General features: G+C 32.8%; 1 protein-coding gene across 3 annotated transcripts in view; it reads right to left on the bottom strand.

Moving 5' to 3' along the window:
* Positions 1-14805, bottom strand: part of LOC103971042 (protein ZINC INDUCED FACILITATOR 1) — a 38353-nt gene extending 23548 nt beyond the window's left edge. The window contains exons 1-9 of one of the 3 annotated variants that reach the window (XM_009384979.3): positions 14617-14805; positions 9084-9124; positions 7462-7522; positions 7229-7331; positions 7008-7110; positions 6848-6901; positions 6696-6758; positions 2564-2613; positions 2411-2486 (exon numbers count right to left, since the gene is read on the bottom strand). In XM_009384979.3, the coding sequence (XP_009383254.2) occupies positions 2411-2486; positions 2564-2613; positions 6696-6758; positions 6848-6901; positions 7008-7110; positions 7229-7331; positions 7462-7522; positions 9084-9124; positions 14617-14761 (696 nt within the window). In that variant the 5' untranslated portion in view covers positions 14762-14805. The remainder of the gene's footprint in view (positions 1-2410; positions 2487-2563; positions 2614-6695; positions 6759-6847; positions 6902-7007; positions 7111-7228; positions 7332-7461; positions 7523-9083; positions 9125-14616) is intronic. The other 2 variants (XM_009384977.3, XM_009384978.3) reach the window with 2 other exon arrangements.

Below are 14805 nucleotides of genomic sequence, written 5' to 3'. Positions count from 1 at the left end.
ACTATTATAATGAAATAGAGTAGGAGAGGCTATTAGTCATAGATCCAACCTAATGCTTGATCCTCATGGATCTAGCTTAGATCCACCAAATCTAAAAATTACATTAAACCCTAAATCAGATCTAAACTTTGAAATTTTGTCCAGGCATGCATGAACAAACATAACTTATCCTAATTGCATGTTAAAACTTAGAGATTAGGTTCAAAATTACTTGATTTGAAGAAGAAACAGACTGGATCTTGGTTTTACTCTTCCTGCAGCAATCAACCTCCCCTAATGATACTCAATTACTTAAGAAGACAGTTAAGAGAAAATTAAGTGAATTTTGAGAGAGATTAGAGAAAAAATGAGTGAGAGAGAGAGAGAGAGAGAGAGAGTAAGAGAAAGAGTAGATTTGTGGTTTTCAGAGGCATTTTATAACCTCCCTAAAGCCCTACAATTGCTAGTTGGATAGCGTTGCCATCAAGCATGGTTATCACCTGATACAAGACTTGTACCAGGCAGTACTAAGCTGGTAGAAATTGGTACCATGTATAGCGGGCCCTGTACCAACCAGCATACCCTGCTCCATGTACTAGTTCCCTATCAAAGACATAAATATTTTTATACCATATCATACTAGACAATAGTGCCTATCTACCCAATGACAATAGTGCTTTTGTTATTTTCCATATCTCTCATTATTATTTCAAAGTTTGTTATCCATCACCATGGAATAGGAAGTTTTGGTACAGAAGGGAGATGTCAATGGATTTTAAATTCATTCCACGCTATTTTAAAAAAAAAAAATTGCATTATCTCTGACTTCACTTACATGGTGATTAGAGAGGTATTAGGATCACAATAGGTTCGGTGATCATCTTTGGCAAATGTAAAGTTTTTTATCTTTATATAAAATTTGTATAAGAGTTATTTTATTTAATATACATATCTGACAACACACACACACACACACATATAATATTGCATACTTATTTTTTCGTGAATTCTCCTTTCTTGTTTTCATATTTTTTATGTTTTATAATTTATTTTTTCATTTTTTTTAAATTAGATATCTTATGAACTATAAAATAAAAAAACATTTACCATATAATAATTTTCTGTTCTCAGATTTTATAACTTCACCAATGCTTTTTATAATTTCATATTTAAAATTTAAAATTATTTTCTCAGATCGTGCTTGTATTCCCAATCCCAATCCCCAAGCAACCCAATCCGATTCATCTTGTCATTGCCAGTGGTGTCATTCATGAACATGCTTATCAGGCCCTCAAGAGTGAAGATAGTAGCTCTCGGCTGCTGATACATGGATCGAAGAAGGTAAGAATTTTTTTTGTTTCCAAAGGGTAAATAGTGAAAACGGATTCTGATTCTACTATTTATTATGATCTAACAAAGTCTTCATCCAGCTAGCACTTCCATAATTTATCAGATGAAGTTTTGATCCTTAGATTTTGGTAAGTGGATTTAGTACATCACCAAATATAATAAATGTCTCTTCAACCATGATTGTAAAGAAGAGAATATTGATGCTGATAAACTAGCAAAATATGGTATAGCTACCAATGATGCTGTCATGTTTGGAGGTTTCCGCTTCCTGGACTGCTGGTGAACTGGATGTTAATTTAAGTAATTAATAAGTTTACTTTCATTCAGCCAAAAAAAAGAATAAAAAGATTGAATAAACATTACTTCATCCACCTGATATTCACATCAATGGTAGCAAATGCTTGACACCTGAGCACTGGCCCAAGAGGAGACTTGAAAACCTCTCACATATGTATGAATGGCACACATGGAGAGAAATGTGGCTGATAGATTACCCACAGTGAGCTGAACTTGAGACCTCTTTGATAGTGTACAATGTTAACCACAATAGTTGACTCATTAGGAAATTACTTAAGAACATGCTTGACAATTACTTGTCCTATTTTAATTCTTATGACATAGAATTAATATTTGAAAGATCCAGATGTACTCCTTGAGAAAATAAGTGAAAATAAATTCTTAAATAAAATAAATTAAGTGACAACTAATCAATTGGTGTTGAAGAATGCAAAACATCTATGTGGATCATGAGCCATAGATGATACTATCACATATCGCACTCAAAAAGCATTATTATAGTAAATTATTTCAAAGACCTTCAAGTTTTAAGATCTCATTTCCATGCAGTAGTTTCTTGAGAAAAACATATTTAATATATTTAAAAGCATAGATGAATTAGTGTTCCAAGAGGGAAACACATGAATTTGATTTATTATGGATTTCATAGTAGGAGGTGATGAAAAATTAAACTTAACAAAGTATGATGAAGGAACAAATATATGATGAAGACCAAATTTTCAGTAATTATTGATTTCTTTTTCTATAAAAGAACAACACAAAATAATTAAAATGGTTAACTTACTGGAAGCCATACAGAAGCTATGAGAACTCCAACAGCAAAGAGTGATATACAAAGACAGGGCAAGAAGTAAGGAAACCTACAAAATATTGTACAAACATAATTAAACATAAGTACATGGTAAGCATATTTGACTTGAGGAGAACCACCTTGTACCTTGCAAAGAAGGAATCTTGAGAAAATATCTCGGGATATTTTTCTGCAGGCTGACACACAACAATTGAATCAGTAAGTAATGATAAATACTACAAAATTACTCTAGCAAAAAAAAGTAAAGCTTTTTAAAGTTGATAAATTGATAAAACAATAAAGGCCAATCCTAACCAGCACAAGTTCAAGCAAGCTTACAAGGGCAGGGTTCCAAATTATGACATAAAGGTTCTTCACCTCACCTTTCTTGACCAAATTTAATTACTTTTCATCTAATAGTAAAAGATAATAGGGAAAAAGGGATAAATATCAGATTTGTTTTAGCTTTAGAAGAAACTCCACATTAGGGATGAATGTCTGACACCTGTTTTGTACGTTTATGATGAATGCATACCATAGAAAGAAAGACATGCGATGGTCATATCATTCAGACATATTATGGGAAGTGAACTCATTCATTTATTTATCAATTCATCCATATTCCATCCATTCTCTGGTGTTAAAATTATGATTCATTTTTCCTTTCTCATAGACCCCCAAGTACAGAAAAAAAATTTAAAAAACAAAGCAAATACAATAAAGAAAATTATATTCCATAAATCAAACATAACCATCATTTCATCTTTCCTTCTTTAGAGAAGATTTCCATATTTGTTTAACCAAACAATTTTTGTTAATGACAAAATATATAATTGCTAGGATTCCTCTTTGTAAATTCTTCTATCAAGAAGAAACTTCTTTATCAGGATAAGAGTCTTAATTTTTTTCAAAATTTTCAATCAAATAAAAGAAAATAAAAATAAGGAAAAATATTCTAACAAAATTACATCTCATAAATCAAAATATATAAATCATTTCCTCTTTCCTTTTTTAGGCAAGATATATTTTTATATCTGTTTTGATTAAATGCAAGACCAGAGTCCTTTCATTTTCTTTAAATCTTCAGTCAACCTAAGACTTGTCTTATTTTAGTTGTCTTTTGTTTTCTTTCTCTTTGCACAAGATTGGTAAATAAAGTAGAATTTTGAAAGATATTATCATTTGACAATTTTGACATAACCAAAGTTTTTCCTAAACCAATAAGATTTATTCGACTATATATTAAAATGCCCTCGCATCATATGCTTTTGCTTGTAGGATCTCATTCCAAGTTTATATAATTGAAACTTTGATTGGTCTAGATGAGAGATCATCTAAGCTAAATTAAAATCTACAATAATAAAAATATCGTAAGCCCCAAGTATTTTATGAGATCTATTACATAGATCTTTTGCCGCTATTGAAATTTATAAAAAGTTATATGTTTAGTTAAGTTAAAAGTATTTAAAATTTTATTTATAGTCTCTACTAAAATCTTTTTTAGGTCTTCTTATATCTCTCCTCATATCACATTAATACTAATAGTAATTATTTCACCTCTTCTAACTATGTATTTATAGATCTCTTCAACACATATTCTTACATGTTCATGCAATACTAAATAATTTTCTCTCATTTTATCGTCTATCGAAACGATAATTAATTGTTCATGAATAAAAATATTTTTTTTTATTTTCTCTTATTAACTTCACACATCCACCCTAATATTCTCATCTCATTAATAAAGTATTATTGTTTTTAATTATCCAATACTCAAATCCATAAAGCATTATTATTCTGACAATTATCTTATAATTTTTTTAATCTCGAAGGTACTTGATATTCACAAAAGACTCCTTATCCCTTCATCGTTTTAATCATTCTATTTATATTCAATAAATAATATCTTAATCAATCTCATCAAACTCTCTATCTTGTTGAGTAATTTATCTAAGATGCCTAAATTTTTACCAAAAGATTTTATACGCATCTTTGATGTAATTATATATGAAATTCACTATATACACTCCCTATATATATATATATATATATATATATATATATATATATATATATATATATATATATACCTTTCTTTTCTAAAATATACTATAATAAATCTCTAGAAACTCTATTATTTTCCCTAAATTAATAAAAATAATATATAATTTTATTTTTTATTTCTTAATAAATAAATGGTTTTTATCATTGATCTTCCAAGCATAATACTAAATGATCTTAAGAGATATTTGTTTCAAGTCTTATCTTACTTTTGATAACTCATAATATTAATTCGTCTATAAGTAGGATATTATTTTATGTCATCCTTATTCTTATAAATTGACACTAAAAAGCTCTTCTTATTTTCATTAGGTATCTTACTCTTTTTGTACTCATCAAGTATCTTTCTGAATCTTAAGATTTTCTTAAATAAACTATTTAACTAATCTATTCCCTAGCCTCCTAGATTTTCTCAAACCTCAATAGGGACATAAAATCTCACACTCTTAGTTATTTTTATCTTCTTAAAGACATCTTTTACTCAAGGTTTTGAATATCAATCCGTACCGACGTACCGGTATGTACCATCGATATGCCAAGACGTACCGATGGTGTACCCTAAAACCTTAAAAACACCTCCACCTACCACGTTAGGGCGTACCGACTGGTATGCCTCGATAATGATCAAAATTTGGGGTGTTACCAGTACTGGTCGGTATGCTTTGGTACTGGTCAAAACACTGGTACCACCTGGTAGAGGGTGGCGTACGTACCGGTATTCTCTCAGACCGACACATACTGCCCGTACCGAGTGGCACACATTGAAATTGAGTACCTTGCTTTTACTTCACTAACTCTAATTTTATGAACAAATCTAGGATTATTAAATCTATACTAATATCTATAGTTAAGCTAAGACATTTATAGAATATTCATTAAATAATTTATAAAAATATTTTTTAAATTTTTTAAATTTTTTAAATTTCATTATCATTAACAAGTATATCTTCATGTTTAATGCATCTAATAGTATCTAAATCATTATGCTTTCTATCTTAGCTAAATTAAAATCTTTAATATTTGATCTCATAAAATACACTAAAAATGTTGAATAAGATGTATACTTGGTATCAAGAAAATAATTTTATCTAGGATTTCATAGTTGTTAGTAAATGATAAATATCATACTCACTTTAACTCAAGGAGGAACTTAAGAATGGAAGCTCACACATTTGCACATCTCAAACATGAAAAATGAAATCATAATATTGGAAAAGAAATGGCCTCATACCACTTATATCATAATATATTATAATGAAGTCATAATGTGTGTGTATATATATATATATATATATATATATATATATATATATATATATATATATATATGCTGATTCATTTATATCTTCATAATAATTTTTTAAAAATCATAAGTATAAAAGAAAAAAAAATAAAAATAAGAAAAGATTATAATTACATCAAATCAAATAAACTTACTCTTTCATTCTCTAAAGAAGACAAATTTTCAGATATGATTTAGAAAATGAACCTTTTGGAGGATGATGGAACTTAGTTACTGTAATGAAAGTTCAATCAATTATACTTTTATTTCTACGATCATTTTCTTTGTTGGTTTCATTTTTTGTTTCTCCATGGGCAATCTAGGAAACTGAAATCAATATATTGAAGATATTGCTATGTTGCAGCTTAGGATATTTGTAAAATTCCTCCTAAATAATACATTAAAATGGTCCTACATCATAGAACTTTAATGTTGCTTTGCTAGAAAAAATATTTCTCATTTTTACAAGTTACAAGTACATTTCATCAAAGAAAATATTTAATTATTCGCATCAATCATTTAAATAAATGGGAAACCCAAAAATGACAGATGCCCCCCTGCCCTCCCACATATTCAGTCTTTCTTGCTTAAGATAAAATTTTCCTCTTTTCAGATCTAATCATAGAATTATTTTTATGGAAACCCGAAGGATTCCAAACCATGTAAAATTTCCTGTGATTAACATCTAATCCAGAATTTATGTTCCATGTTCTAATTATCATTTTTAGGAGGAAATGCAATCCTTGCTCCCTACAACTAATGACTCCAGTTAGTAAACATACATGAAATTTATTTAAAGTCAGCTATTACATAGAGAAAAAAATGTTTTATGCTAAATCTGAAAATGAAATGACCAAGCAACAGAGGACAAAAACATGTAGCCAGTCTAATGACACGAGGATGGATGTATTTACAATAATTTTGTAGAGGAATCACCTGAGCAAAGTAGCCCCCAATAGCTGGGCCAACTATCAAACCTATACCCCATGCTGTGGATACCTGAAATAAGTAACAGCCACAAATAACTTTCTGAATCATACATGACTGGATAACCTTGCTGAAACAATAATTGAAAGAAGAGATATTACTAGTGTTGCTCCAAGAGCTTGATATTCTTCCCTACAAACTTCTATAGAGTAAGCCTGCAGAGAAAGTCAGGTGCATTATGTAATCTCAAAAGTGCACATAATTCAATATGCCACTATATTCAAGGAAACAAAATCAATGATGCATCTACTCTTTACATGCCTTTATTGGACCACTTAAACCATTTAGCAATCCAAGTAGAAATCTTGTTGTAATTGTCATCCAGTAACTTGTACTCAGCCCAAACAGAGTGTTGAAAATGATCCTGAATTAGCAACATTAAACAGTAAAGAGAACACAGAGGAGAATAACGGAAAAAAAAAGCCTCCACAAGATTTTCTAGTTGAAAGTGACCGACAAAAAAATCATAAAGTGCTACTAACACAGAGATGATGCTAAGCACTATAACAGGTTTCCTTCCATATCGGTCAGCAACCATTCCCCACAATAGGGAAGTTAAAGCTCTTCCAACCATAAATGAAGCTCCTTTAATCCAGAGGAAAAAAATGTCAGTGACATCTAGTAAGGTGCAAAGTAGAAGCTTACTGATAATACATAGTAAACAATTAATTGAAACACATTAGCAATTTTCTTGTGCTAGTTATAATACACTCACCAACAAACCCTGCATAAAACCCAATATCTTCTTCTCTTTTGGCAACATGCAAGTCTTTAATCTATGGAGAACAAAATGAAAAAGGAAATGAGTCAAATTTTAAATTATATAATTGCATGACTAACATCTATGTCAAAATATAATATCTGGACTTCATAATTTCTGAAAAATATTCACTGATGATTATTCATATATCCTCATTCTAATGTTCCCATTACTCATTGTCTATCAGATTGCCAACATATCAAGCCACTATGTCAACCAGGAGTCTAGTGCTACACTAAAACAAGTCCTAGTGATGAACAAGTGAACCAGGATATTGTTTATATGTTGAAGATTACTGAGGAAAGAATTCAAGAAAAAACCAGCCAAAATGTAATAAATATGACTTACACTTCATCTAGCACTTAGGGGACCGGATTTGTACCACAAAGGGTAACGTCAGGATTATTGTTTATGCATGACTATATCTGCAAAGGATGGATTTTTTCAAGGAGAGAAAAAGGAAAATAATGTTTAGGAGCAAGGTATGCAATTTCGTACCGTACCGGAGTTTCGACGTTCATTCGGTACGGTACGAAACTGTATACCGAGCGATATACCGTTCGGTATATCGCTCGGTATATATATATATATATATATATTATTTATTTATTTATTTATTTATTTATTTATAAAAGGCGACATCGCATCGCCTCGGCGACGTCGCCTTTTCCTTCTCGCATGCGGGGCGACGTTGTCTCGTATATATATATATATATATAAGGCGACGTCGCCGAAAAAGGTGACACAATGTCGCCTTTTATAAAAAATTTATATATAAATAATATATATATATATATATATATAATATTATTTTATTTTATTTTTGTTCCGCCCAGTAACGGGCAGTCTGTATACCAATAAACTGATGGACCGGTACATACCGCCCGTATCGGGCGGTATTATTCGAAATTGCACACCTTGTTTAGGAGAAACAAGAGACAAATAGATCGCATAAAAACTTCAAGGTGAAAAAACTGTTGCATTTGCTGCAATTGCCATGCTTGAGAAATGAAAAAGAAGATAATGTGCCTTGGTATGTGGTTCTACTTAGAAGTATAATCATTGCTTGAAGAACTCTTTCACTGGCAGGAGAGAAAATTATAAGTAATCTGTAAAAAAAGGATGAGGCAAATAGATGTGAAAATCATCAAAAGGGGGTGGAATTGACTACAACAAGTAAAGAATCAAGAATAACATACAATGCACCTTAATATGTTACATATAAGGAATATATGTTCCAATTCTAAGGATTAGTCAAAGAACCATTTTGTGGTAAATGTGATTAGTAGTTGTATCTAATAATAGCTAAATGTGGAAACATAAAAGAGATGATGAATGTAAAACGAAGTATTAAAAAAAAAAAACAGAAAAGAACCTACTTATTTGCTCTTTCACTTTTACTTCGTATCCATCTATTATGAAATGAATGAGACATGCTTCAATCACAAGGAACACAAAGTTAACCAAAAACAAATAAATTCATTTTTATCACAATAAAATTATGACATGACTCTGCAAATAGTAATGTAAATAGAAAAATAATGAGCGGAGTGGATATCCTAGTTTACTATACATACCATGAAATATAAGAAAGGAAACAATGATGATATTGGCAAAGCTGAAAAAGAAAACAAAGAAATGGAGAGATATTAGAACACCAGATTACCAATATACTGAGAGAAAGCAGCCAAACTAACAAGCTACACAACAAATTACAATGTTTCAGACATAAGGGAGGTAAAGTTAACTGACAGAACAAGGTCCAATCAATGCCCAAAATTTTCAAGGTCTTATACAAACTCAAAAATCTGAAACCTCAAGTGTTCCCCGTTACTTCCAGATCTTCACCCTCTCATAAATTAATCTTCTTTGAAGATATAGAACAATTGTGCCGAATGTGGTTATCACTGGTTTCCATAACAGCACATCCAAATGTCACAATGTCACTTGAATTTCTTTCTTATTTGGCACTCCTTACCTTAATGGATGACTACACCCCGTAAAGAATTTTACCCATTTATTTGTACATGGATAGGGTTTTGCAGAGACCCATTGGAGGAAAATAAAAGAAAGAGAGATTTATGAAAAATAGGGGTTTATTGATTTGAGAGAAAGCCATGGATCTTTTATATACTCCACTATCATACTGTGATTTTTTTTTCTGTTTTCAACTTAGAGTAGACATAAAGTCAAACTGTGTAAAATCTGGTACACTTTATTCTTCACAAAATCTGTTATTTGGTTGCATCCTAGAAACTGAATTAAGATGCTACTTTATCTTAGCAAAACATATTAAAATTATTTATGATCATGTCACTTGAAAAGTTATGAAATAACAAATACTCCCTCAAAATCTTGATCCAATTGGGTTCAGAGATACAGAGGACCAGACGGAGAGGAGGACAAGATAAAGAGGGTTCACAACTACAAGGGTTTAATAATATGGGAGGAAGGGGAGGAAGAGGGGATGGAATGGAATTATGGATAAAGTTAAAGGTTCAGGAAGAGGAGGACCTTGATTGGACTTGTTGACATCCTTAGTTTGTTGATGCTTAACTCAGTAGGAGCTAAAGTAATGGTACATCTAGATGTCTTCGTCAAGACCTGAACTGATCAAGAATCACGAGTGAAACATGATGGACAAGGCAAACCACTAACGAACAAATTAGAAGAACATCAAATATGGCATAGCCATAGTACGAAGAAGAATCATAGCACGAAGGACTGTGACATGCTGAATGAGCAGATGAAGAGTCAAGTTGCAGGTTTTGTTTTGCATTTATCGAATTTAGTACAAGGCTGATTCAATTAGAAATGAGCTGCCACACCACACTACAATTGTTTTGTGAAGACCTTAAATTTATAATCACAATAAGCCTTAGCCATTGTTGTTACAAGGCAAGCAATGCTCTAGAAGTAGCTCCTATATGGCATAGCCATAGTACCACTTAGGTCTGGCTGTAGCACCAATTATCAAGAAGTGTCAAAGGAGAGTATTATTGCGTATGTTTCACAAGTTTATGTTAGTTCAATAGTATGATTTAACCCTATCTAGATCTAACATATGAAGTGGTTTCACTTGCCTGTGTTCTATCCATTTTGCACGTATTATATATAAGATATTATGAGTTGACTATAATAGTTGAAAGAATTTTTATTGTTTTCATCATGAGTCTTTATCTCTTGTTGGGAGGTTGTTGCTCAAGAGGAGTGTTAGCTGTCATCGATATTGTTTCCACTAGTAAAAGATGACCAAGTAGTGGAACAAGTGACCTCAAAGAGTCAAAAGACCTAGAGGATTGATGTAGGCCAGTGTGGCTTAACCACTACAAACATTCTTGAGTTTGCTAGACAGGGTATTGACACTATGCATGCTTGTATGTTTTGGAATGTTTAATCAATTTCAAAATTACACATTTTTATAGATCAGATAACAAGGCTTTCAATAGATAGCTAATTTTGCTAGGACTTCTAAACATGTACTATTTTGAGAAGTGAATGGTTTAATTGTTTAGTTGTTTAATTTCTGAATTGTTTTTCATGCTCTCATAATGGGGGCTGCTTTTACACTTGTTTGCTTAAGTAAAATATTTCATCTTTTCAAAAAGAATATATTTTTTACAAATGGTAAAGACAGGTTTTGATCCAGGACCTAAGGTAATTGAATCTACACCACCACCTAAATAATGTTTTAGATATAAAACTTGTAGGTTGAGGATTCAAACCCTTAATAATCATCAGAGTAATACTTCTGCATAAATGAACCCTCAACTTTGTTAAACTTTGTTTGGTGAGTTAAGTATATCACCACTAGCATCTTACGTATATACAACTTTGGTAGGTGAGTCAAGTACACCACCACTAACATTTTAGTTGTATGCAACTTTGGTAGGTGAGTCAAATACACCACCACTAACATTTTAGGTATATAAAATTTTACTTGAATCATAATTTTAATTAGATGAGGGCAGGCCTTGGTATAACAATAATGTTGCTCCTTTGCAATCTTAGATACTAGGGACCGAGTCATAGAAATAGCCTATCTAAGTTTAGAGGTAAAGCTACATACATTGATCCTCCCTTGACCCTGTATTGACGGGAGTCTCATGCACTAGGTATGCCATTAATTTTTATAGATCTGATCAGACTTTTAGTTTCTCATGGTCTGCTCCAAAAAAGTTCAGTGAAGTAAGCATTGACTTTACCATCACCAGCTTAAATATGAAACCTCAAAGGAACATTGCCATTATGTGCTTACATTTCAAAATGTTACATAACAATGAAATTTTTTGAAAGAAAGAATTATCATTTAATTATAGGTCCAACCCCTAAAATGAGGAGGTATTACAAAAATCCCACTCCATGAAAAGGATGAGCAGGTTACTCTGCAGTGGTGGCAAGATTGTGACGTGTTCAGTTTGCATTTCTAGATATGTGAATCCACCCAATCACTTTTTCATGATTAGCAAGAAGAATTATTTCTTTACATTAATTTTCCAGCCACCAGATAGGGTTTTTGCTCCCTCAAAAATGTTGACCAATTGTAAAGAGTCCATCTTGATCAAAATGTTGTGAAGGTGGTCAGAAACTGCACAGCATTCAGCTTGCAAGGCATTATGGGCAAGGTGGGTGGTGTTGTATCTGGCTGCTAAGTTGTTGCCAGCCACAAAACTGACAGTGTAACCAGTGCCTGCAAGATCAAAGTTAGGGGAACAAGACTCGTCCGTTTCCAGGATGTAGCGATGGATAAGGGATATGGGAAGATTATTTGGGGGAGCCCATAGGTCCTCAGGTGGTTTAGACCCCATTTTTTGCTTGCTGATTACGGCTTGGACTCTGCACCATATGTTTAAAGTGGAAGAATGGCAATTGCTGAATAGAATCTCATTTTTGTTCTTCCAAAGCATCCAAAAGGAGGTGGCAATAAGAGATTTCAAATGGTTAGATGACGATTTCTCTAAGTCAATTTCCTCTTAGACCCAAGAGCCTGAAGAGCAAGTGCTGAAATGTTGAAATTGGTAGTGTGTTAATGTTTGGAAAAGATCCCAATATCGGGGGGCAAAGTGATATTTAAAGAAGATGTGTTTAATAGTATCATATTTAAGTTGGCAAATTGGACATGGGTTGAGATAACAGTGTAAAACATTCAGAGCCAATCTGAGGTAGGAAGTCTGCCTCATAAGAATTTTCATGGAAATATTTTAATCCAAGAAAGAACATTGAGATTCCACATATCTGCCCAACCATCTCATTCCATAGATTGGTTCAAATGCCTATCTTGGAAAAAATTATATAAGCTTTTCGAGGTAATTATTCCAGATGAGTGAGAGGTCCAAATCCACTTTGTCATCATCGGACTCTATAGGGGTGTGGATTCTAGTGATCAGGTTAATCAAATGAGGGTGGAAGAATTCGATCATAATGGGAGTGTGCCAATCATTATTAACCATGAGATCAAAAACATAAGGGAATCAATCAATGGCATTAATGTTAAATAAAGTAGGCCATTTTGAAAGTGGAACATTGGAGATCCATGGATCCCGCAAGATAGCAGTATTAGAACCCGATCTGATGAGTTTTCTTAGGCCACATTTGGTATTCTCATTGGTTAAGCAAATATTCTTTCAAGTAGAAGTGCTTTTGAAGGAAAGTTTCCAAGGGTGAGGAGTACCAAATTTGGCAATTAGGACTTTGATCCAAAGACTTTGGTCCTCATTAACAATAGGGAGCATACGTTTGGCTCCTAGGGAGGATTTTAATAATCGAGAGGTCTCGAAGCCCGAGACCACCTAAAGATTTGGAGGAAGTAATGTTATTCCAACTAAGGATTCTGAGTTTTCTATGAGATCTAGTGTCTCACTAGAAGAAACTCCTAGGTAGAGAAGAGATTTTCGGTAAGAATGGGGAAGTACCATGTTGGATTGCTAAATTTGAATCCTAGAGGTGATTTTATCAATTAGTTTATCTTGGAAAGGTTTAGAGAGATGACAATGAGAAACAGAAGTTCTCATATAAGGCGTCGGTCATTTCCCCTCCTTGATACCCAAGGGTTGAGTGATACGATGATAAGTGTCAGGGGGGCAATGTTTCGGAGAGTAAATTTCTAATTTGGAAGTATTGACTGAAAGACCTATAAGATCAGTGTATAAATCGAGGAATTTAGATATAGTAGAGCAGGATTTATCATTAGATCTAATAGAGATAAGAACATCATCGACAAACATGAGATGAGAGATATCTACACCTTTGATGTTAAAGACAGATTTTTTTTTTGTGGAAGCAGATTGGTTAAGAAGTGAAGAAAGGATTTGCTGCCTGAGAACAAAAGAACATAGTGAGAGAGGATCCCCTTGTCTGATACCCCTAAAACTGAAAAACTAGTTAGATAATTATCCATTGATGGAGCAGGAGAAATGTGGGGAAGACACACAAGCCATTATCCAACCAATCATTTTGAGGGGAGAGTTCATTCTAATCAATACTTGATGTAGTTTGATCAGGATTAGGGGGGTTATTACTTTATGAAGTGAACAAATTAGGCTTAGACCGAAAATGAAATTGAGTTAGAAGACTATTTCAGTAATTTTCAAGGTTTTATTACTTTATGAAGTGAACAAATTAGTCTTAGACTGAAAACGCAGACAACATAATAATCTTCGAAACCAGTATCTGTCTGATGTTCCTCTAGGCTTCTTTTACTCGTTTGAACTTTGACAAGCACCCAAGATTCTCATGCAAATTGTCATGACACCAAGCCAAGATTTGCATTAAAAAGTATACCATCCATATAATTATTTGCATCGTTCTTGACCTCACAAACATCCTCGATCATGCCGTGACGCAGATCAAATTGTATTTTTTCCTTGATTGAGGAACAAAAATTGGGCACAGCTTCGTCATCGGTGATTCTGTGACTTGTAAGTCTTGAAATAACATATTATCACAAAAAAAAAAACAAAATAATGTGACCATAATCTCGAATCATCCATCACCATAGCTCAGTCTAATCCATCTTATTTTTCCAAATCTAAAATAACGTGAACAAACCAAACAACAAATAGAAGAACTCAAACAGGGAAACATAAATACTGCGAGCGAACACACGCGTACCTGTGCAGAGGGTGACGATCCATACATAGAAGAACTCTTTATAGGGGATTCCAAGGCTGGCCTCGTTCTTCCTATCTTGCTTACAACCCGGGCAGTTGTCGAAGTAGACCTTCTTCTTCAGCAAGGGCTCGTTGTTCCCCGCCATTTAGTACACCGCCACCCTCAATGCAGGAGAGATGGTGCCAGTGA

The sequence above is a fragment of the Musa acuminata genome, chromosome BXJ3-6 (genome assembly GCF_036884655.1).
Source record: "Musa acuminata AAA Group cultivar baxijiao chromosome BXJ3-6, Cavendish_Baxijiao_AAA, whole genome shotgun sequence".
NCBI lineage: Eukaryota > Viridiplantae > Streptophyta > Magnoliopsida > Zingiberales > Musaceae > Musa > Musa acuminata.
The sequence above is the reverse complement of the archived record's forward strand: the minus strand, read 5'-3'. Positions and strand labels throughout refer to the sequence as shown.